We start from the raw sequence: 25,292 nt of genomic DNA on the forward strand, positions 1-25,292 counted from the left end.
CTTTTCCTCAAGTGGTTCCTCTTATTTCAGAGGACGCTGTCACAGACTGATGAGATTCTCAGCCCAGCCACCCTGTGAAGAGACCCCCGTTTCTGCCACTTGTTACCCCCTCCTAATGAGCACAGGGGATGACGGGGAGGTCAATGGACGGAGAGTTTTGTCTTCAGACTTCGCCACCACAGACTGGCACAATGCCAGCAGAGCCAGTGCTGCCACTCCAATCCACTTGTCAATCTCACATTCCCTTCTGCCATCACTCATGAACAAGACCCCCAGATACCTGAACTCCTTTACTCAGGGCAGCCCCCCCATCCCTCACCTGGAGAGACCTGTAGCAGTGCTACTATCATTAAAAACTACATCTCCCAAGAATCCCTGCAGGGGCTGTTGGGGTCAAAGGTGGTCAGAGGAGTTTAAAAGGAGGATAGGTGGCAAAGGGGGAAAAAAAGTGTTTTCTTGTTGTTGTATTTTGTGTTTACCTGTCGGACTGCCTTCTGTTAATTAAGTCATATTTAATCGCTGTGTCCTGGATTGTGTCGTTGTTGGGGTCTCCATTGTCTGTCTAGCTGCGTGCTGAGGACTGTTTGTGGATTCAAGGCTTTCCCACAAGTATAGCAGCGCTGCTGAGCCATCCATCCGTCTTCACCATCACAGTGTCTACCGGTAGGACTGATTTTTCATTCCCTTACAATGTGCAGATCTCTGGACTCACTCTCGTCATCTCTCATTACATCCGGTGTGGTATTCCATGGACTTTGCTGTATGGTGTTTGTGTTTATATGTTTATTGTAATATCGCCGTAGGAGTACAGGGGTGGTATTATTTATAATATTTCATTTCATTATATTCTTTAATTGTCGTTGTTCCCCAGTGTGCTTTATTTTCTCTCAGTTTGTGAGTGTGTGCAGGTCGAGCCAAGGCTGGGGGCGTCCCTGGGATTCTCTAATAAAAATAAATAAATCCCCGTCATCTTGATGGTGTGAATCTTAGCGGCACCGGACCACTACAGACCAATCCCAGCTTTTCTGACTGAGACCCCTGAGCTCAGACTTGGAGGTGCTGATCCTCATCCCAGCCACAAATCACTCGAGTGCATCTGGAAGGTCACAGTCAGGTATGACAAAGGGGACATCATCATCTACGTAAATGGCTTCTCTACATCCTCGGCTGAGCCATAAAAACCTCAAGACCCCAGCAGCAGGACCACCACCACATCACACTGGTCAGAATGCCCACGTCTGACAGCTCATCTCTCTCAGGCCCATCATGACCCCCATCACACTGTGTGGCTGGTGGTCTTTAAGTCACGGCTCCCATCATGCAGCACACCTTCACTGCCATTCCATTCATTTCTTACGGTGTTGTGTGGTGCTGCCCATCACTACTGTGGTCAGCCAGTCAAGATCTGAAGCCCACCTCCAGATGACCACCCATTGGTTAAGGCCATCAGATTGTGGCCACTGCTGAGTTTACTTATGTCATATGAGGTGGCCTGTTAGTCACAAAGCAGGCGAAGGAGAGCAAGTGACATGTCTTAGTACTGCAGCTTGTCCATCCCAAATGAGAAGCTAGAAAACAATACAGAGAACAAGACAGCAGGATGAATGCTAGATGTGTTTTTATTTAGAAACAGCCGAAGTGTAATGAAGATCGGACATCTTTAGTGTCTCTCGTGGCTTCCCTCCTTTTTCATCTTCAGCATTAGCCATTCGTTTCTGACGCAGACAAATGGATACTGATATTCACAGTTGACGTCATTCCAGCCTCCTGGACCTGAAAAGAAACACAAGAGGAGAGGTGAGGACAACACTGGAGGAGCAGCAACTCACAAACTCGCTTTGCGATTTGAGGGACTGGACAACGTCGCCATCCCACCCGCCAAGAGCCACAAACTTGGATCAGGAGTCGTCGTGCAGGTAGCGCGGTGGAGGACATTGGAAGGAAATTCTCAAGGCCCAGCCGCCTGGTGTTACGCCGTCACCAACGTCAGCAGGGATTTTAAACCAAGAGATGCTTAAATTCAGAGGAGGGTCTGGGTGTGATGGCAAGGGGCCTCTTCAGCAGTGTGGGTGTCAGTGTGACCATAAAGACCACTGGGGACCCCCTCAGAGCCCCATGAACCAAAGTAGGCTCTCTGGTAATCAAGCTTGATCTCCACTCGCCAAACACAAAACACCACGATACACACTGCATTAGTAAAAGTCTGATCAGCTGTCTGCTGAGGAGCTAAGTGGGGTCTGCGGGGTCTTAATCTGGGCTGGCCAAAATGATTGAAGTGTTGCCAAGTGTTGTGGGCACTTAATGACATCACTCGAATGGTGGGTCAGCTCGCCCAGTTTTTCAATGAGCTACGTGTGGCCCATGAAGGGTTTTTGTTGAATGACGGCTCACTCGGTGCCAACTGAACTGGGGTCGGTCCGTCATTGTCTAACCCATTTAGTGCTACAGAGCTCATCCCAGCTAGCACAGGACACAAGGCAGGTGCCAGTTCATCGCAGGGTATTGGACTGGGCTCTGTTTTATGAATGGCCGAGTTTGATTTCTTTTTTGACATTTTCATTGACTGATTCCTTTCCCATCATTCCCTGTGGTGATTAAAAGATGAACAGCTTGTGAATGTTTGCATCTGCTCTAGCGGTGCCACCTGATTCTTCACCCAGAAGAGCCTCGGGCACAATGGCAAGAAAAGACCCTTTGACAATCCTTCCCTTTGCAGTAAGTAAATAAATTTGTCTTGAAATGCGGCCATCGAAAGTACAATAGAACATCAAACACACGCAGTCGGCTTCTGCTGGCAACGTACAGATGCACACACGACATCCTCTGAATATGGCAAGCAGGCGCAGCTGGAGGTCACTGCCGCCAAGTGGGCTCAGAGCAAGACCCTCAGTCCAGGGCTTCATTCAGCTCCTCCAGTGCCCACCCTGAATGCTGGGTTCGTGTTCGTCAGACTCGTGTGTTGTTACCGTGTTGTGCCAATTTGGCTTTGCTGACATTTGTGACTCACGTGAAGATCGGATCACATGGAGGACCTTGGAGTAGAACTGAGTGGAGTCGTGTAGGGTGGTCCAGAAAAGTAGTGCTTTGTTTCAGCGTGGAGCCAGTCCATCAGAGGGCCACCAAATACCACCATGCTGTCGACTGAAGAACAGAACTTAAAAAGGCCTCATGGGGTAAGCGCGGGGTCTCTTTTATTCTTTTTTATTTTTTATTGGTTGAGTATTTGATATTTAAACAAAGGCTGATGATTTCACCCTTATGAATCCCTCACACTCTCTTTATTCTCGTTTTATTATTTGTGACATTCATCACATCCTAATTAGCCCCCTGGTGGATGCCCTCCTGCTGTGCCAGTCACAAGTCGATGCAGTGACAGATTTGTCTGATGTGCTCGGTGCTCCAAAGTGTGTTACACGGGGGTCTTTAGGACGGTCCCATATGCAACTGCCTCACACACACACACACACACACACATTGCTCTTATTGTAAGCTGTGCTCAAGTGAAGCACAAAAAGACCTGAGTGACCCCAGAGTGTTTCTCAGTACTCCAGTCCAGTGCCAGGTTACCTCTGGTGTGGCGTCCCATCTGAGCAACACGTAGAATTGAAAAGACAGCGGCCACCATTGCAGTGGTCATCTTCATCAGCCCTTAAACAGAACACATGGCTTACCATCATAGTTGGTGTGTAAGCAGTGCTCAATGCCACGACCATTGTTGGGTTCACCTGGATTCCAGTTTTTAAAATCCCACTCGGACCCATCTGTCCAGAGCCACGATGAGGTCTGCAAAACACCAGCACTGTGGTAAGCAACGGGACCCTCACTGCAGCAGGATTGCACTCCTCTGCCATCTTAGAGCTTATAGACCCCCAGGACCACAAAGATGAATGGACGGGAGGGCAACTTACCCGAACAGAGTTGGAGCCTCCGAGCCAGGAGATGGGGTTATGGGAGTCACTTCTCCTAATCAGGCTGGTGATGAAGTGGTTGTCACCGCTGCTGTGGACCGACGCCAGGTTTCCTCCAAGGCTGACACAGTAAAGCTACAGGAGAAGGTGATAGAGAGGGTTCACGTTAGGCCAGCATGGCACACACATCAGGAAGAACACAACAAAAAATGGGGGCTGTCGTGGCACCTGGCAGCCATTTTATTTTTGGAGATTTCGTAAGACCCCTGAGGCTGCAGCTCCCCTGCATGATACTTGGAGTGCATTTTGTTGAAGGCTCTCGGACAGCAAACTCTTAAAAGGACACTGCTGGTCTTATACTGACCACTGGACAGTCCAGCTGTGTCACTGCCTGTCCTTTGTCACTTTAAAGTGAGGTGCCACCCAACTTCAGACATGAGGTCTGCATAATTATGAAGGAGTTTCATGTCTGTTGGGAATGAACAATAAGAAGTCCTGTGAATGTCCACATCTGAGAAGTTGCTGGGACAGGCGTAGCACATGGTGGGCACACATCTCATGTGCCAATGGGAGGTGGGTGCCTGGGTGGTGATCAGTCTGTCAGCTTTATACAGTTATGGGTCTGCTAGCTGCGTTAGTCAGCTTTGCCACGTCCAAGTTGGTGGGCTTCGGTTGTTGTACCGTTGGATGTGCAGACGTATCTGTAGACCTGTGTGTGTCACTAGCGTGTGTCACTGGTGTGTGTCACTGGTGTGTGTCACTAGCCGAGTGCTTCTCACTCTTTGATATTTGCTGTTATTTTTTTAGCGGGTGTTAATATTATTAGTCAGCTGGAGCTCCTCACTCTTGAATACGCCACATACAGTCGCCCATCAGTAAAGCATCGATGCCACAGGTCATTCCTGCCTGTCCTGACCTTGGTCTCTGTTGGCGGTCCTGGCAAGACACCATTTTACAGTAAAGTGTGTTCTTTAGAATTCAAAAAGGCAATTAGAAGAAATAAAAGAAATTTCAGGGATCCTGAAGAAATGAAGGCTTCAATCGGATTGAAATGTCAGGCTTTGAATTGTAATCTTGTAGCGGTACAAAGGTTTAGAGGGTTGGCATCAATGGCGATACACCCTGAGTCGTGGTGCCCGCTAGCTTCTTATTACACACAGCAGTGACGTTTACAGGCTGCACTCATGCGGGTGACCCGTGTGGTGAACTGAATGTTTCCAGCAATTTCAGATAACAACAGCTGAAAAGAAATAATGTGGTCAACTCCACTGAATGTCCACCTCCTCTGTGTTCAGGCCGTGGATGACCCCGTTACTGAGCTGCGCAAACGTTTATGTTGACCACAGCATGATGCCGCTGCCAGCCTGTGTTGTACCCAGGGATTGATGTCCTCCTGCTTTGTGACCAGAGCGTCATGGCACATCGGGTACTCACATCATGAGCGGGGTGACTGACGTCCATGATGAGCAGATGCCCTTCAGAGATTTGTGCCCGTCTCTTCCACATTTTAAAGGCCTGTTGCGTCAGATTCAGCCCTTTGTTGGTCATTCTGGAAATCACGTCAGCAGCCTCTCCTCGAAATTCGCCATCTTGGATACACGGCACCATCTGGCATCACCATGTAGTTAAATCGCTGCAGAGGGCTCGCATTAGTGTGTGACGTCATTTTAACCATGTGGCCCGACATGAAGACGTTGAGTATAAACCTGGCTGACAAAGAAACTGGCAGAACAAGGAGTACGCAACAGTCAGCGTGGGCTCAGACGAGGAGCTTGTGTTTTACCAACACGCTGGAATTCTATGAGGAAACAAGAAAAGGATACGACCAGAGAGGAGCAGATGATGTGGTTTACCTCATAATGCATTTGATAAGATGCCACCTGAGGGGGCTGGCATCAAACTTAAAGAAGTGGCAGTTTAGGGTGTGCTGTGTTGATGGCAGCAGAATTGTCTCAGACGCAGGAAGCAGAGGGTGATGGGGTGCAAAACCTTCTCAGAACTGGCTGATGTTAAGAATGGTGGCCAGCAGGACTCAGTGCCGGAGCTACTGCTGTTTTTAATCCAAATAAATGATTTAAATAGGAATATAAAGAACAAGCTGGCTAAGTCTGCAGATGATACCAAGATAGGTGGACTGGCAGATAACCCGAGAACCCATCAAATCATCACAGAGGGAATTGGACAGCAGACAGGCTTGGGCAGATTTGTGGATGATGAAATGAATGTCAGTAAATGTAAAGAATTACACGCAGGAAGTGAAAATGTGAGGTTTGAATACAAAATGGGGGTCTGAAAATTGAGAGCCCACCTTAGGAGAAAGATTTTGGAGTTGCAGTAGAGTTTTCACTATCAACTTCCAGACAGTGTTCAGAAGCCACTAAGATAGAAGGCTAACAGACTGTCAGGTTATATAGCGCCTTGGTGTGTGGAGTACAAGTCACAGGAGGGTCTGCTCAGGCTTTATAACACACTGGTGAGCACCCTGAATGAAGCCAGCAATCTCCCTGTGATGGTGGAAGTTTGTGACGTGTCATGTCTGTCAGGCCTCATCTGGGGGTCTGGGTGCAGTTTGGGTCTCCATAAAGACGCTGCTTATTGAGACGGTGACTTGACAATGAGTTCACCAAGAACACGGGAACACAGCTGGGGAAACTTCACACAAACATTAGGAAGTCTATCTTAACACAGAGAGCCACAGACGTGTGTAATACGTGGTGGGCAGGAGGACCTTCACAACTCGACTTGATGTTATTTTGGTGGATTCAAGTGGACAGGACTGGCGAGCTTTGCTGGGCTGAATGGCCTGTCCTTTTTCACATTGTTTTAACGTTCTAACTTGCAAGTCTTCTTTGAACTTTCCTGAACTTTTGTCTTTTCTCTTCACTTCATGGCAGCCCCACTTCTCTGTGTTATTCCTTCTCAGTGCTGATTACGAATGTCCAACTCACTACGGCATTATTACCGACAAATAAAAAAACACAAGTTGGCTTATTTTTTTAACTTCTTTTTTCTTCAATGTCACCAAATTTCTATCAAAACATAAAGCGTTTTAAGGGGTATTTAATTTTTTCTATTTTAGGGTGGTATTTTTGGCCCTAAATAATGGACTTATCCAAATGTTCTTTCTTTGTGGGCACCTACTGCCCTTGATGTGCCATCCTGCCAATTGTCAGCTTTTTAACTAAATGATAAATATGTGAGTGAGTGAGTCGATCACCTTTGCACTTTATGTACATTATGTATACATACATAAGGGTAGTCTGTCAGTTCTGCGATCCAAATTCAAACAGTTAGGTGCCAAGCTGAGGAGCGGAACTGATAAGGTAGTCTTATCCGAAGTTCTGCCTGTGCCACGTGCCAGTTCAGGTAAGATTGAGGGGATTAGAAGGCTTAATGCGTGGCTCAAATCTTGGTGCAGGGTAGAAGGGTATGGGGTTTATGGGGCATTGGGACTCCTTTTGGAACAGATGGGACCTGTTAGACTGTGATGAGTTACATCTGAACTGGAGGGGCACCAATGTATTGGGGTGGCGTATGTGTAGGCTAGTCGAGGATTGGGGGCAGGGAGTTTAGGACAGGCCAGGTTTAGATCTATACATGGAAGAACAAACAATGGTGTAGAAATAAAAATGCATAGTAATGTAAATTCTAAGCAAACATGTAAATGTAGAAGGAGTAACACATTAAAAATAGTTTGTCTTAATGCTAGAAGGATCACAAATAAGGTAAGTGAGTTGGAGTTGTAAGTAGCAGAGCATAATTATGATATTATAGCAATAACGGAAACCTGGCTAAATAATGTGAAAGACGAATGTTCTCTTCGTTCCCTTGTACTAATTCATGTCTGAGAAGTAAGCTTTACGAAACCAAGTAACAGCATGCTTTGTTTTAGCAAACAGTAAAATATTTGTGCAAAGGACTGAAGGTCTGAGCATTCCACACATGAGTCTGCCTTATCACGTTGTCCCTTAGCTTACATCTGAACGCCATAACAAAAGGAGCCAAGAAATCAAGTTGCATAAGGGACATTAAAGGGGCTAAAGGTTTGTGTATAATAAAGTGTTGACTGTTGCATTTTATAATGATATTAAATCACACATTCTAGGGGTATAAAACAGGACCCCACCCAACAGATGGGGTTCCGAAGAGCCCTGACGCTGTCATGTATATTTGATTGTCAGCTTTTCTGAAACTCCTCTCACCGTGGCTCTGAAAATAAAGCTGCTTTGTAACCGCACCTGCTGTCGGGTCTGAGTTTTCATCCACAACAACAAAGATGGGGATGAGTGTAACATAGAGGGATACACATTATTAGGAAGGATAGACAGAACAGAAAAGGAGGTGGGGTTGCTGTTTATGCCAAACAGGGTTTAAATGTAAGTCATCTTCAGTTGGATGATGAGCCCCATCTTAGTGAGGACATGTGGCTTCACCTGGAAAATATTAGGGAAAGAGGTCTTATTTTAGGAGTGTGTTATAGACCACCCAATTCAGACAGTAATTTCAACACACATCTTTTTAGTAATATCAAAAAGGCAAGTTTACAGGGGATATTATAGTCATGGGGACTTTAATGATCCAAATATTAACTGGGATAACCTTACAGATGGAGGAGCACAAGAGCAGGAGTTTTTAGAAGTAATCAGCGACTGTTTTTTAACACAGCATGTTAAAGAGCCAACAGGGGTGAAGCCTGTCTGGATTTAGTATTCTGTAATAATCAGGATAGAATTGAGGGTGTAGAGGTGATTGAACCACTAGGGTCACGTGACCATAATGTAATACAATTCTCAGTATTTTGTAAGAGTGCAGATGCAAAGACTAAAATTGTTAAGTTGAACTTTAGTAGGCTAATTTTGAGCAGATGCGACAAAGTCTAAGTAGGATAGACTGGGATAAGCTTTTAAATGTGGAGACAGTCGAGGAGCAGTGGAACAGGTTTAGAAATGTAATGCAGGACAGATACAGACCTAAATTTGGAATTAATAGGAAACTAAAAAAAACTCCACGATGGATTAATAAAGATTTAAAAAAGAAGTTGCAAAGGAAAAAACTGCTGTATAAGGCATATAAGACTAATGACTGCAAAGTGAATCGTAGAGCGTATGAGAACATGAGGGCAACCATTAAGAAGGATATCAGAGAGGCTAAAAGACAGTTGGAGAGGAATAGAGCAGATAAGATGAAAGAAGACCCCAAGAGATTCTTTCAGTATTTTAGTAGTAAAAGAACAGTTAAGGAGGAGGTCAAGTTCATCAGGAATAGTAAAGGGGAATTAAAAGATACAGACAATGAAATAGCAGATGCCCTAAACTTACATTTCTCTGAGGTGTTCACAAGTGAGCAAGTGGATAACCTCAGAGCAGTAACAGGAACTACTAAGGAGGTACTGAGGGATTTGGAAATTGTAGAGGGAGAAGTGCTGCTCAGATTAAATAAGATGAAATCAAACAAATCACCAGGCCCAGATAATATTTATCCTCGTGTTCTTAAGGAGGCTAGTGAGTTCAGATATAAACCCTTGACACATATTTTTAGGAAGTCACTGTGCACTGGAGAGATTCTGAAGGACTGGAAAATGGCAAATATCATCCCATTATATAAAAAGGGTGACAGGGCAGATCCAAGCAACTATAGGCCAGTAAGCTTAACATGAAACATCACAGGAAAATTAATGGAAGGAATTATTAAGGATAAGATTGAGCAACACATGGCAAGGACAGGAGTTATGAGGAACAGTCAGCATGGGTTCAGAAGAGGGAGGTCGTGTTTTACTAACATGTTGGAATTCTATGAGGAGGCAACAAAAGGATACGATCAAAGTGGAGCTTATGATATTATTTATCTGGACTTTCAGAAAGCATTTGATAAGGTGCCACATGAGAGGTTGGGCATCAAGTTAAAAGAAGTGGCAGTTCAGGGTGATGTTTTTAGATGGGTGCAGAATTGGCTCAGACACAGGAAGCAGAGGGTGATGGTGCGAGGAACCTCATCAGAACTGGCGATGTTAAGAGTGGTGACCAGCAGGGGTCAGTGCTAGGGCCGCTGCTATTTTTAATATATATAAATGATTTAGATAGGAATATAAGTAACAAGCTGGTTAAGTTTGCAGATGATACCAAGATAGGTGGATTAGCAGATAATTTGGAATCTGTTATATCATTACAGAAGGACTTGGATAGCAGGCAGGCTTGGGCAGATTTGTGGCAGATGAAATTTAATGTCAGTAAATGTAAAGTATTACACATAGGAAGTAAAAATATTAGGTTTGAATACACAATGGGCGGTCGGAAAATCGAGAGTACACCTTATGAGAAGGATTTAGGAGTCATAGTGGACTCCAAGCTATCAACTTCCAGACAGTGTTCAGAAGCCATTAAGAAGGCTAACAGAATGTCAGGTTATATAGCGCCTTGATCTGTGGAGTACAAGTCCAAGGAGGTTCTGCTCAACCTTTATAACACACTGGTGAGGCCTCATCTTGAGTACTGTGTGCAGTTTTGGTCTCCAGGCTACAAAAAGGACATAGCAGCACAAGAAAAGGTCCAGAGAAGAGCGACTAGGCTGATTCCAGGTCTACAGGGGTTGAATTATGAGGAAAGATTAAAAGAGCTGAGCCTTTACAGTTTAAGAAAAGAAGATTAAGAGGTGACATGATTGAAGTGTTTAAAATTATGAAGGGAATTAGTACAGTGGATCGAGACTTGTATTTTAAAATGAGTTCATCAAGAACACGGGACACAGTTGGAAACTTGTTAAGGGTAAATTTCGCACAAACATTAGGAAGTTTTTCTTTACACAAAGAACGATAGACACTTGGAATAAGCGACCAAGTAGTGTGGTGACAGTAAGACGTTAGGGACTTTCAAAACTCGACTTGATGTTTTCTTGGAGGAAATAAGTGGAGAGGACTGGCGATGTTTGTGGGGCTGAATGGCCTGTTCTCATCCAGAGTGTTCTACAGACTTTAGGATTTCTGGAATGTGAATTTGGGGTCATTTTTTGAGACTGGGGTCCAATTCTTAGCCTTTTTTAAGACCCCCTGAGCTGCAGATTTCCGTTGAAACTTCTCTTCTTAATTGAATTCCAAGCCTAACTAAATCAGCTGTCACTTCCCAGTTTCTGTGTTTTGGGGTCCATGTTGAAATGACAGAACTATGGTTGGTGAATTTTGATTGGAATGTGCCCATCATTTCTGTATGTGACACGCTGATAATTCAGTGTTTTTTAAAAGATGTTTCTACAATTTTAATCATCGTTCTCATCTTGATATCTAATTTATTTCCCACTGAGCCTGTCGGGCGGATCTGGCGCTAAAGCAGGTGCAGCCTTTCAGCATTCAGGATCGTCTGCCCGGGGGTCTGCTCATCCCCAAACCAAAAGAGCAAATCAGTAGGAGAGGACAGCAGTGAAGTTTGAAGTGTCAAATCCCACCGCTGGCTGCAGAATTAGAGGGGAGGCAGGTAGTGTGGCACAGCAGTTAAGACCTCAAACCCTGAGGCTGTGGGTTCAAATCCCACTACTGACCCTGTGTGACTCTGAGCAGGTCACTTCACCTGCCTGTCTCTTTAACCAAAGAAATGAAGCCAATCGTCTCTCAGATGTTGTCAGTCACCTTGTGACTAAGTCAAGATGTCAGCTGCTCAGTAAATGAGATCAATAAGAGAGAAAATGAAGGAGACAAAAACCTGCAGCCAGCAGGGCGCCCAGGACTGAGCCGGAGATCCACTGGTGTTGTGTTCACGCTATGAACAGTCGCCTTATGAACGAGTTCTCAGGAACAGATACGGTTTGTGGAGCAGACGAAGTGCAGCCTGCAGCTACGGGCTTTACAGGTCGCCATCTTCTTCTGCTCACTTCATGTCTTCTGCTCCCTTTGTTTGTCTTGTTTGTGTGTAAATGTGAATGTGTGAGTGAGGAGGGACAGAAATCAAAAAAGAGCAAGAGAGAGAATGAGAAAGCAAAAGAAGGACGATCCATAATGCAGTGCAAAGAAAGTGACTGAGGGGTGAAGGTACAGCAGAATAACAAAAAAATCAAAGGTGCTAACTGGCTGAGGAGGAAAAACACACACGCGTGCCATGAAGAAGATCAACACGGAGCACAGAAAAGTACTGGACTTGTTCACAAATCACATATTAAGGCAGCAATGCCATTCTGTCACACCATTTCCCAGTGTCACTTACAGCCCTCAGGACGAGACATTACCTCAGCATCAATCCAGGTCTTCGGCATTGGGAAGTATTGGTAACAATCGCTGAAGTAGCTCGTCCATCCAGGCTCACAGGAGTCAAGACTGTAGGACACATCTTAAAATCAGAGACCACTGCTTAATGTAGGCCATTGGATGTCATTAGAATTCTATAAATTTGCAAGACCATTTGACCTGAGACCACTCTGTATGCTAACTGATGGCTGCCACCCCGTACCATGCACGTTCAGCATGGCATCAGCTGGCCCAGCTCACATGATTGAATGACCAGAGTCATCTTCAGTTCCCATTTCATCGACAGTGGACCACTGCTGGTCTCTCAAAAGGTCTGTTGATGGCACAGGAGTGATGTACTGTTTGTCTGATTACTCTGGGCATGGATCTGATTGGATGGACCATTTATGCATGGATCAAATTACTGTATACCAATCCAGAATCTTCAGTTTGTATCAACAACATTTGTTCAGCCTACTTTAAACTAGAACGTGGTGGCAGACAAGGATACCCCTTGTCACCGCTGCTGTTTGCAATTGCCATTGAACCACTGGCAATACACTGTTGAAATACTGATCAGATAAAGGGGATTAGCAGAGAAGGACTGGAACAGAACATCTCTTAATATGCAGATGATATGTACTGTATATATCAGAGCACAAGACACTGAGCCTGCAGTCTTAGCAGCACTCACAGAATTTCCAAAGATCTCCGGTCTCAGAATTAATCTGAATAAAAGTGTACTCTTTCCAGTGAATTCTCAAGCATATAATATTAGATTAGACACCCTACCTTTTATCATTGCAGATCAGTTTAAATACCGAGGGGTAAACATCACAAGTAAACATAAAGCTCTTTATCAAAGAAAATTTCGTCGTCTGCATGGAAAAAATTAAACAAGACTTGCATAGATGGTCAGCCCTTCATCTCACACTAGCTAGAAGAATTAACACTGTTAAGATGAATATTCTTCCTAAGCTCCTTTTTTATTTCAAAACATCCCAAAATACATCAATAAATCATTTTTAAGCAATTAGATTCAACAATAACCTCATTTATTTGGAATTCAAAACATCCACGCATCAAAAGAGCGACCCTACAAAGACAAAAGACAGAAGGTGGCATGGCTCTACCTAACTTCCAGTTTTATTACTGGGCAGCAAATATACAGGCGATAAGAACCTGGACACAAATAGAAGAACATACACAGGCTTGGACCGCAATAGAAGTTAAATCCTGCAGGACTTCTTTATATTCCCTGCTCTGCTCCAATAAACACACGTTATCAGCAATACACTAATAACCCAATTGTGCTCCACTACTCAGAATATGAACCAATGTAGAAAGCATTTTAAGATGGAGAAGATTCTATCTGTGGCACCCCTGCAAGAGAACCACCTCTTTCAACCTTCACAAACATATACAGTTTTTAATATCTGGAAAAAATTTGGGATTAACTTGCTTAGAGATCTTTATTTAGACAACGTCTTTGCATCCTATGAACAATTACATTCCAAATGTAACATTCCAGCTACACATTTCTTTCACTATCTTCAAATTACAAACTTTGCTAAACAGAACCTTCCAGATTTTCCTCATCTTGCACCCTCATTCATGCTGGAAAAAATATTGCTCAATTTCAAGGACTTAGACTCCATCTCTACAATATATACAATTATTTTACAGTCCCTCCCTTTCAAACATCCAAGAGGACACTCAGAAAAAGATCTCTCCATTAATATATCAGAAAAGGAGTGGAAAGTAGCAATGCAGAGAATTCACTCGAGCTCCACATGCTCAAAGCATACAATTATACAACTCAAAATTATATATCGAGCACATCTGTCTCGTCTAAAACGCTCCAAAATGTTTCCAGGGCGAGAGCCAACCTGCGAACGTTGCAATCAAGTCCCAGCCTCACTGGGTCACATGTTCTGGGCTGCGTACACCAAATTAACGTCATTCTGGACCAACATTTTTAATTACCTCTCAGACAGCCTTGGACTCACAATCCCTCGTAACCCATTAACAGCTGTGTTTGGGGGTCTTCCAGAGGGGCTTAAAGTGGAGAAAGACAAACAAACTGGGATTGCATTCACTACACTGTTGGCACGCAGACTTATTCCGCTAAACTGGAAGAACCCAAACTCTCCTCTTATAAGTCAGTGGGAAACCGATGTGTTATACTATTTGAAACTGGAAAAAATCAAATACTCAGTTAGAGGATCTGTACAGACGTTTTTCAAAACATGGCAGGATCTAATCAGTAATATTTTAAAATAAGCTCTTAAAGCACAGAGGAAGCAATTATTCAGTATTTCTTTGTCTTCTGCATTCATCTCTATTGGCTTATCAAACTTATTAGTTTAGGTTTGTTTACAAGCCTTAAGTTTTACGCCATTGACCTTTCTCTCTCTCTCAGGGGTGGGGGTCGACTTGTTCATAACTCAATTTCAGTTTTTGTAAAAATTGATTGATTTGTATGGAATTATTGCAATAAAATTAATAAAACTACAAAAAAAAGTTTGTAGGAAGGACCTGTGTCCGTATGGTCATCTACTCCAAGCCAAGCGTCCTCCCAGAGAGGCTTTCCACAGCCTTACGAGTCCACTTCTGCACTGTCCTTATGTGTGGCTGAGCTGATTTCAGTTTCCATCTACGTGAGAGGACAAGAAATGCCACGGCATGGACACAGTTGACCAAAGGTCTCCATGGAATGTCATCCTAAGCCTCTGAGATAGTGACGGAGAAGGGCCCAGAGCTGCTCCTGCTCCAGTAGCACATTTCACCAGCTGCCTATACGTGGGAAACTCTGACCCTCATTAAGTGTCGTCAAGTTTGATCTTGTTTTGATTTTTGTTTTTATTAATGTAATTTTGTAATTGATGATGTTTTTGGTTTTGTTTTGTCTGATTTGTACTTTTATTGTGTTATTACTTTTTTCTTAGGTTTTCTGTGGAGATTATGCACTATTTTTATTTGTTTTCTGCCCTGTTTCCTGCACGTGAAGCCTAAGGGTGCAGGGCCCTAATCGTGCAGCTGGCATTAGTGAACTGACAGTTCAGACGGAAACTTTGGATTGTCTGTGTTTGGATTCCTAGGTTTTATTTGATGATTATGAGGTTTGGAATTCCTGGCTTGTGACCTTCACATTCATTTATAAGGTACTGTGACTGGTTTGCTGGTTCTTGGATATACAGAGAATAGAGAGAATAGACAGGAAAGGCACTATATGATAGATAGATAGATATATAGATAGATAGAAGGAATCGTGAGGGAGGATGGGACTGCTGGCGTGGCGTCATGGACATTTTATAGGGAGGAGGAAAGATGGCGGAGGAAGATGGGGCGGAAGTGGACGTACTGTGGGAAGGCTATGATGGCGGAGCGTCTCTTTTCCTGGAAGACAAAGGAAAAAGGTTAGTACCCCGCCACTCCCTACCGGCGAATGTCTTTCAAAGCGGTTTAAGGTCCGGCCTCCTACTCGCGCATGCGTGACAATAGATAGATAGATAGATAGATAGATAGATAGATAGATAGATAGATAGATAGATAGATAGATAGATAGATAGATAGATTCACTAGAACATTAGAACAATCTAGACGAGAACAGGCCATTCAGCCCCACAAACATCGCCAGTCCTCTCCACTTATTTCCTCCAAGAAAACATCAAGTCGAGTTTTGAAAGTCCCTAACGTCTTACTGTCTACCACACTACTTGGTCTTTTATTCCAAGTGTCTATCGTTCTTTGTGTAAAGAAAAACTTCCTAATGTTTGTGCAGAATTTACCCTTAACAAGTTTCCAACTGTGTCCCCGTGTTCTTGATGAACTCATTTTAAAATACAAGTCTTGATCCACTGGACTAATTCCCTTCATAATTTTAAACACTTCAATCATGTCACCTCTTAATCTTCTTTTTCTTAAACTGTAAAGGCTCAGCTCTTTTAATCTTTCCTCATAATTCAACCCCTGTAGACCTGGAATCAGTCTAGTCACTCTTCTCTGGACCTTCTCTAGTGCTGCTATGTCTTTTTTCTAGCCTGGAGACCAAAACTGCACACTGGACTCAACATGAGGCCTCACCAGTGTGTTATAAAGACTGAGCAGAACCTCCTGTGACTTGTACTTCACACATCAAGGCGCTATATAACCTGACATTCTGTTAGCCTCCTTAATGGCTTCTGAACACTGATGGGGTCGATAGCTTGGAGTCCACTATGACTCCTAAATCCTTCTCATAAGGTGTACTCTTGATTTTCCGACCCCCCATTGTGTATTCAAACCTAATATTTTTACTTCCTATGTGTAATTCTTTACATTTACTGACATTAAATTTCATCTACCACATATCTGCCCAATCCCGTCTGCTATCCAAGTCCTTCTGTGATGATATAACAGATTCCAAATTATCTGCTAATCCACCTATCTTGGTATCATCTGCAAACTTCACCAGCTTGTTACTTATATTCCTATCTAAATCATTTCTAGATATTAAAAATAGCAGCGGCCCTAGCACTGCCCCCTGCTGGTCACCACTCTTAACATCGGCCAGTTCTGATGAGGTTCCTCGCACCATCACCCTCTGCTTCCTGTGTCTGAGCCAATTCTGCACCCATCTAAAAACATCACCCTGAACTCCCACTTCTTTTAACTTGATGCCCAACCTCTCATGTGGCACCTTATCAAATGCTTTCTGAAAGTCCAGATAAATAATATCATGAGCTCCACTTTGATCGTATCCTTTTGTTGCCTCCTCATAGAATTCCAACATGTTAGTAAAACACGACCTCCCTCTTCTGAACCCATGCTGACTGTTCAGAATAACTCCTGTCCTTGCCATGTGTTGCTCAATCTTATCCTTAATAATTCCTTCCATTAATTTTTTCTGATGTTTCATGTTAAGCTTACTGGCCTATAGTTGCTCTGATCTGCCCTGTCATCCTTTTTATATAATGGGATGATATTTGACATTTTCCAGTCCTTCAGAATCTCTCCAGTGCTCAGTGACTTCCTAAAATATGTGTCAAGGGTTTATATCTGAACTCACTGGCCTCCTTAAGAACACGAGGATAAATATTATCTGGGCCTGGTGATTTGTTTGATTTCATCTTATTTAATCTGAGCAGCACTTCTCTCTCTATAATTTCCAAATCCCTCAGTACCTCCTTAGTAGTCCCTGTTACTGCTCTGAGGTTATCCACTTGCTCACTTGTGAACACCTCAGAAAAATGTAAGTTTAGGTCATCTGCTATTTCACTGTCTGTATCTTTTAATTCCCTTTACTATTCCTGATGAACTTGACCTCCTCCTTAACTGTTCTTTTACTACTAAAATACTGAAAGAATCTCTTGGGGTCTTCTTTCATCTTATCTGCTCTATTCCTCTCCAACTGTCTTTTAGCCTCTCTGATATCCTTCTTAATGGTTGCCCTCATGTTCTCATACGCTCTACGGTTCTCTTTGCAGTCATTAGTCTTATATGCCTTATACAGCAGTTTTTCCTTTGCAACTTCTTTTTTAAATCTTTATTAATCCATCGTGGAGTTTTTTTTAGTTTCCTATTAATTCCAAATTTAGGTATGTATCTGTCCTGCATTACATTTCTAAACCTGTTCCACTGCTCCTCGACTGTCTCCACATTTAAAAGCTTATCCCAGTCTATCCTACTTAGACTTTGTCGCATCTGCTCAAAATTAGCCTACCAAAGTTCAACTTCACAATTTTAGTCTTTGCATCTGCACTTTTACAAAATACTGAGAATTGTATGACATTCTGGTCACGTGACCCTAGTGGTCCAATCACCTCTAGACCCTCAATTCTATCCTGATTATTACAGAATACTAAATCCAGACAGGCTTCACCCCGTGTTGGCTCTTTAACATGCTGTGTTAAAAAACAGTCGCTGATTACTTCTAAAAACTCTTGTGCTCCTCCATCTGTAAGGTTATCCCAGTTAATATTCAGATAATTAAAGTCCCCCATGACTATAATATCCCCTGTAAACTTGCCTTTTTGATATTACTAAACAGATGTGTGTTGAAATTACTGTCTGAATTGGGTGGTCTATAACACACTCCTAAAATAAGACCTCTTTCCCTAATATTTTCCAGGCGAAGCCACACGTCCTCACTAAGATGGGGCTCATCATCCAACTGAAGATGACTTACATTTAAACTGTGTTTAGCATAAACAGCAACCCCACCTCCTTTTCTGTTCAGTTAAACCTATACCCTTCTACCCTGCACCAAGATTTGAGCCACGCGTTAAGCCTTCTAATCTCCTCAGTCTTACCTGGACTGGCGCGTGGCACAGGCAGAACTTCGGAGAAGACTACCTTGTCAGTTCTGCTCCTCAGCTTGGTACCTAACTCTTTAAATTTGGATCGCAGAACTGACAGACTACCCTTATGAATGTCATTTGTTCCAACGTGGACAATGACAACTGGATCCACCCCACTCTGGCCAAGAGCCTATCCACCCTTCCAGGGAGGTCTCCCACCTGAGCTCCCAGAAGGCAACACACCATGCGAGACTCTCTCTCTCTGGAGCACACCTGTGCTTCAATCCCCCTAATGATTGAGTCCCCAACTATCACTACCTCTCTCTTTTTGGGAACTGGTTTTGAGGTGGCCCGTTGGGGCTCCTCAACCCTGCCTACCACCTCAGAATTATCAGAGTCACCGTCCAGCTCCGCCAGGACATGATAACGGTTAGACACTTCTAATTCTGGGGTTGATGCTGGACAGTGTGCACCCTTTACCTTACGCCTTGTGACCGTGACCCACCTATTCCTACCTGTCTGGTCTGGAATCTCCTCCCGCGCCACCTTAGGGGTGCACACTATCTCTCTAAAGGACACCTGGGCCAAGTCCTCCAACTCTCTATTACAACGCAGGTCAGCCAACTCCTCCTCCAGTTCAGCGACCCTGAGCTCGAGGTGCTGGATCAGCTGGCATCTCTTGCAGATGTGGCCCTCATAGACAACTGGCTCTTCCAAACCATCATCTAAAAAGTCCAACATCCAACAGGACTTGCATTGCACTGGCCTCATTGTTCAAATTTGACTTGGGATTACTAAACTGCCTTAACTCTTTTTTTTTTCTTAAAATTAAATTTCATCTTCTTTCAGCTGCTCCTTAACTTAAATGGTAACACTAAGATCTGCCACAGATATTTTCCACCTTTTCCCCTTAAGCTCCTGTCCTCCCTCTCAGCTGCCTGCTATTTGCCTTTCTATGAGGTTAACTTTACTTTTCTCTGTCTCTTCTCCTAACTTTGTGCTCCTCTTACTTATAAGCTCTTCACTCGCACTGTTTGTATTAATGAACCCTTACGCTGTCGCCCACTTAACTGTTCTCATCTGGACCGCTAAGGTCAGTTTAATCTAAAATAAACAAATAATCAAACTTTACTACCTCATCTGCTCCTACTGCTCCCTGTGCCTGATCGACGTCTTAACGCAGGCCGCTTACCTGCGCACTACTGAGTTTCCACCTTTTACTGCTTTCAAGTCAGCCGCGGCCTTTTTTTCTTTTTCTTTAAACTAAGGAATTGCTGTTACAACGACGTGGTTATTTATTTACAAATGCCGATATCAGTTACTGCTGCTTTCTACCCTGCCACCTCGGATGCTAATTCAAATACAGATAACAAGAAAAAGAACAAGTACAAGTACAAATAACTTTTCCAATCGCATTTCCAAATACCCAGCTACTTTTGCTCTTGTGCGGGCGAAAAAAAGCAAAAAAAAAAAACCCTTCTAAAGGGAAAAAAAGTTTTAAATATTCCCACACGGCTCCTTAGCAGCAACAAAAACCCAAGTTTTTAAGAGCAAAATGTATTTTTTTTTTATATCTCACACCACAGAACAAACCAACAATTCTCAACAGACTCTAGCGTTTGCAAAACACACGTCAGCACTACTTTAAAGAGTACAGTTTCTGTACTGTGATTTGTTCTGAAAAGATAGATAAAGAGATGTGAAAGGCACTATATAATAGATAGATAGATAGATAGATAGATAGATAGATAGATAGATAGATAGATAGATAGATAGATTGAAAGGCACTATATAATAGATAGATAGATAGATAGATAGATAGATAGATAGATAGATAGATAGATAGATAGATAGATAGATAGATAGGAAAGGGACTATATAATTGATAGATAGATAGATAGATAGATAGATAGATAGATAGATAGATAGATTGTACCTTATTTTACTTTACTGATTCCAATGAGAAGTTCCTTTCTCACTTGCCTTGTTTGTTAATCTCTCTTTTTAATTCTTTTGTAGAATTTCTCTTTAAATCTAAAGATACTTTGTTTCGGTTTGAATTTTGGCTGACAGGACTGAGGCCTGTTCTACGTGTTAAGGTCAGAGTGAAGTTCTCGTTTTTGTTGTTTTTTTGCCTCCATTTTGTGATATTTAGGTGCCCGGATCACAACATTTAGAGGCCTGCATTGTTGGATATCGAATGACTTACCTGTAACTGTGCTGATGATGAAAGTAGCCAGCAGTAAGCCGAGTGTTGCAGCCATTGTGCTCAGATTTCTATAAAAGAGAACACATAAGATGAGTCACTAAAGGTGCCAGCGCATGTCGTTAAGACCACACAGATGAAGCAGAGGAGACCCCTGAATATGTGAGGTGACGTTTGGCTCCTGTTTGTCTCTGATAAGCTGGTCGCTCACTTTTACTTTTCTGGTGGGCCGCAGCCCCTCTGGGTGAGGATTAAATTTACTTTTTCATGCTGATTTCAGATTTGGGGTGGCATGGGGCCCCAGTGGTAGCGCTGCTGCCTCGCAGTTAGGAGACCTGGGTTCGCTTCCCGGGTCCTCCCTGCGTGGAGTTTGCATGTTCTCCCCGTGTCTGCGTGGGTTTCCTCCGGGTGCTCAGGTTTGCTCCCGCAATCCAAAGACACGCAGGTTAGGTGGATTGGCGATTCTAAATTGGCCCTAGTGTGTGTGCTTGGTGTGTTTGTGTGTGTCCTGTAGTGGGTTGGCACCCTGCCCAAGATTGGTTCCTGTGTTGGCTGGGATTGGCTCCAGCAGACCCCTGTGACCCTGTATTCGGATTCAGCGGGTTAGAAAATGGATGGATTTCAGATTTGTGCTCAGATTTTTTTTATCGCCTTTAGTTTCTGAGTTTTACTAACATTCAGTATATAAACTCTGATTAAGGTATACAGGTTTATAAAGTTAATTTCAGGATTTTGTTGCTCCTTGTGAACTTTATACAACTTTCCACACTAAGTTCAGATTTATTAAACACACTTTGTTAAGGAAGTAGAAGTCCAAATGGCCTCAGAGTCACATGTGTTACAGTAACGAGGTCTGCAGTTGATTATTTCCAGACTCCATTTTGTTGTCCTGAACATGCGGAGGAAACACAGAAGGCGCAGATCAACACTCGCCAGCTGGCTTGGCTTGACAAGTGGACGTATGTGGTGAGTTTTTAAGCTTCTCCTCCGTGTCTGATGGCCTACAATGTGAAGTGCCAGTGCGGCAGGAGATTCTTTAACGTTTACAGAAGGCGAGTCGCTTTAGGACACAATGTCACGTGTCAAATGTATAACAGCAAGTTTGTGAAGACATCACTTGGACTTGAAAACCACTGAACTTATCCTTTAAGTGACGTCTTCATGAAGAATTGTCTGATTATTAGTTAAAGTCCTGAGTGTTGAGACCCGTTCATCTCTCTTTTATTTTTGACGTACAATTTTTGTTTTGTGTGTTGGTGATTCTGATACTTTTGGCTCTGAGCCTCATATCAAATGTTCTTTTGGGGACATTGTGACATTCTGGAACGTCAGGACATTTCCCGGTGAGCCGTTTGAGTTATCATGCCAACCGTTTCAATTTTTTCATAAATGAATGCACATACATTTAATAAGTCCTTGAACAGATGGCCTGTCCTAAATATTACAACACCGCTTCACGTGAAATCAAATCTAAACTGCACTTGACAATGGACAGCAGAGATAACAGAAAAGAGGAGCAGAGAGAGAGACGAGATTAAGTAATAAAAGGAGGACAGAGCAGACAACAAAGACCCAGTCGATGTTTGTAATCCTGCTGTCCTCGTAGAGCGGACTGGTGGCTCTGTGACTAAGGATCTGCGCTGCTATCAGGATGGTGGCCATCCTACTCCATTGGGCCCCTTGAAGGAGGACCTTCACCTGACTGGCACTCCAGAGGTGCCATACGAGGGCTGACCCTGCACTCTGACCTGCAAAGGTCACACAAAAAGACGACTTCCTCTTGGGGTTCAATACAGTGAACCAAAAAATACACAGCAGCAGTTTGTAATCGCTCTCTGTGATTATTCTGCGTATTTCTTCAATGTTTTCATCAGTTTAGGGCTTCAGACTATGCAGAGCTCAGCTTTTTGAGTTTGTTTTAAATTATCTTCTGTCTCGGGGGTCGCCATTTTATTTTCTTGACAGGCAGACCCTCTCTGAGGAATTTTATGAAGTATTTGCAAAATGTTATGAGGACGCCTTTCCTGCTCATCAGCCATCGTGTTTTAATCCACTGTGCTTTTAAACATAAAGATAATAAAAGTGTAGAATGTGTGGCGCTACGTTGACTTTCTACATTTGAGGCCTTATGTCCCTATACTCCTTCCTTACGTCATAAAGAGTGAAAAGAAAGGTTAGCATGAAGAGACAAGGTTTGATCATCTTTATATGCTAGAATGCAGATCAGGAGAAAAAAAATCAGATTTGTATTGTACTGCAGATTCTACAATGCATATTAAACAAACAAATTATCAATCAAATGTCAAACAAAGGCGTAGTGTCTCCTTAAAATGGTGTTTTTTGTTAAAAATCTCAACTGACAACATCAATTGCAATTGTACTGACAATGTCCTCAGCTAGGCCAAATCCACAAGACGTTCTTAAGACATTGAAGGCCATCAGAACGTCTTAAACCCTAAGTGACGCCACTCCTGCTGGATCTGTTAAACGTTCTTGTTAAGCTGACACAAACCTTTGCAATCGGGTCCAGTATGCCTGCTTTCGTCAACCGCGTTCTTATCAGATCGCTTATGTACATTAAAAAGAGCAGCAACCCCACTGATGCCCCCTGCTGGACACCACTTTTAACATACACTCATTCTGTAAAGTTTCCCTTCACCATAACTCACTCCTGCCAGTGTCTGAGACAATTTTTACCCAACTATGCATCTGAATCCCCCACTTCTTCTGGTTTGATCACCAACCTTTCATGGGGTACTTTATTAAAAGACTTCTGAAAATTAACATAAATAATAAACTTTGTCACCTCTCTGATCGCATCCTATAGTTGCTCACTTATGGAATTCCAGCATAATAGTGAAACACGACCTTCCTCATCTGAAGCCATGCCGACTGTCCCTAACACTTCCTTCATGTGTCACTTGATCTTCTCCTTAATAATCCCCTCCATTAATTTTTCTGTGGAGTACGTTAAGCTCACTGGCTCGGCTCGTCCACCCTTCATGATATTCAGCAGCCACTCGTCTTTAGGAATTACTCGAGTGTGCAGAGATTTTTAAAATATGCGTCAAGGGTTTCTATCTGCACTCGCTGGCCTCCTTAAGCCTGATCTTGTCCTGGCGGTTTGTTCGATTTCAGCCTCTTTAATTACAAGGCGGTTTGTTTCTCTACAGCTCTCTTCACTGAGTGCAGGCGCAGAGCGATGTGACAAATTCCCAGGTAGCCCGAGCAGCTCTTCTCTTTCTAAAATTTCCAAATCTCTCAGTACATCCTTAGTAGTCCCTGTTACTTCTGTGAGGTCATCGACTTCTTCACACAAACTGTATAAACTTCAACAAAATCCAAGTTCAAGTCATTTGTGATTTCAGCGTTGCTATGTTCTCGCTCCCCTTCACTGTTCCTCATTTTCTTCACCTCCTCCTCATCTGTTCTTTTATGAATAAACAATTAAAGAATCTCTTTAGGGCGTCTTCTGCAGAATTTCTCTCCAACTGTTTTTTAGCCTTCCTGATATCCTTTTTCACTGCTGCTCTCATTTATTTAATGGTTCATACTGGAGTTACTGGTCTTGTATGTTACTTATTTTAACACTTTCATGACTGTCATTCCTGCCAAAGTCACTTTGCCTTCACCTTCAAGTCAGAGCCTCATAAGGCCCAGTTGATGTCCTCTAGCGCCCCCTTTGGCCTGCATGTCTGGTCCTGACTCAGCACCCCACTCACTACTCTCTACACGTTGTGATGGGACTTGCAGCGAAAAGCCCAATAAAAGCGAGGATGCATTGACTGAGAAGTCACCGGCACTTTGCTCCCTTAGGATGTCCCATCGTGGACCTCAGCAGCCCAGTGTGATGGTAGAGCATCTCATCAAGCACATCTCCTGATCTCAATGGCACACTTGATGTGTAATAAAAACAGCTGATTCCTTACCTGGGTCGCCCGACTGGTAGTGCTGTGGTGGATCTGCCTTCTCCGCTCTAACTGGGGTCCTTGGCTCTCTGGGGGCTTTTTATTGCTTCAAAGAGGTGTGGGGCTCATGACGTTGGTTTGCTTTTCACATGTGATGTGTCAACATGAACATCCTGGAGGAGGACTTCACTTCCAGTGAATCCTGTATGCGTTCCCAAGTGTGTGGGGGGGTGTTTTTGGGTTTTCAGTGGGCACAGCCAACTTCTTGTAACATCCTGGATAAGCGAGTGATTCTCTTCCCCTGAATTATTTGTAATTCCATTCAATGGGTTATATTTTTTATATTGTCGGTGGGCACAGCCCTCTTGTTAAACTTTAAGTAGTTTGTTTCATGTTGTCTCTTTGCATTTGGATAAATTGTAATTGCCTCTGCTTTGCATAGAGAAGTAATAAAAGAAGAACATTTAATTTCATATCCTTCACCAGGCCATCAGTAAATAATCTGAACAATGGCACCTCTAGACATGGCACAGTTTGGGCACCGAGCCAGTCAGCAGGTTGACCAGATTGATCAAACACTTCTAATCTTATCTGGAACCAGACATGACAAGCAACACTGAAAGGGCTGCAGTTATTCATTTACAGGATTGTGTGAATAAGAAAGTGCACCCCCAGTGTTCAGCACCTGCTGTCACCACATTTGACATGTGACACTCTTTAAGTGCCTTCACGTAGGAGGAATCCACACAGCAGCTCTCCGACTCTTGGACTTTGTAGAATTTT

The 25,292-nt window shown here is 43.3% G+C and overlaps 1 protein-coding gene across 1 annotated transcript; it reads right to left on the bottom strand.

The window, feature by feature from the left end:
- Positions 1-1,601: 1,601 nt before the first annotated feature.
- On the bottom strand, positions 1,602-24,636 carry LOC120543094 (lectin-like). The gene is made up of 6 exons (XM_039775944.1): positions 24,531-24,636; positions 20,605-20,672; positions 12,117-12,217; positions 3,909-4,043; positions 3,672-3,783; positions 1,602-1,773 (listed from the first exon to the last, which is right to left on the bottom strand). The coding sequence occupies exons 2-6, from the start codon at positions 20,657-20,659 to the stop codon at positions 1,661-1,663; spliced, it is 516 nt and encodes a 171-aa protein (XP_039631878.1). The 5' UTR covers positions 20,660-20,672; positions 24,531-24,636; the 3' UTR covers positions 1,602-1,660.
- Positions 24,637-25,292: the final 656 nt, after the last annotated feature.

Source organism: Polypterus senegalus, chromosome 13 (assembly GCF_016835505.1).
Source record: "Polypterus senegalus isolate Bchr_013 chromosome 13, ASM1683550v1, whole genome shotgun sequence".
In the NCBI taxonomy this organism is placed as follows: Eukaryota; Metazoa; Chordata; class Cladistia; order Polypteriformes; family Polypteridae; genus Polypterus; species Polypterus senegalus.

Bases quoted from the DNA above. Each gene is read 5' to 3' on its own strand.
- LOC120543094 (XM_039775944.1), bottom strand. From the start codon at position 20,659: ATGGCTGCAACACTCGGCTTACTGCTGGCTACTTTCATCATCAGCACA. The intron at 12,218-20,604 runs GTAAGTCATTCG...TCTGATTTTAAG, and splicing joins CATCATCAGCACAGTTACAG to ATGTGTCCTACAGTCTTGAC. The intron at 4,044-12,116 runs GTAATGTCTCGT...CTTCTCCTGTAG, and splicing joins AGACCTGGATTGATGCTGAG to CTTTACTGTGTCAGCCTTGG.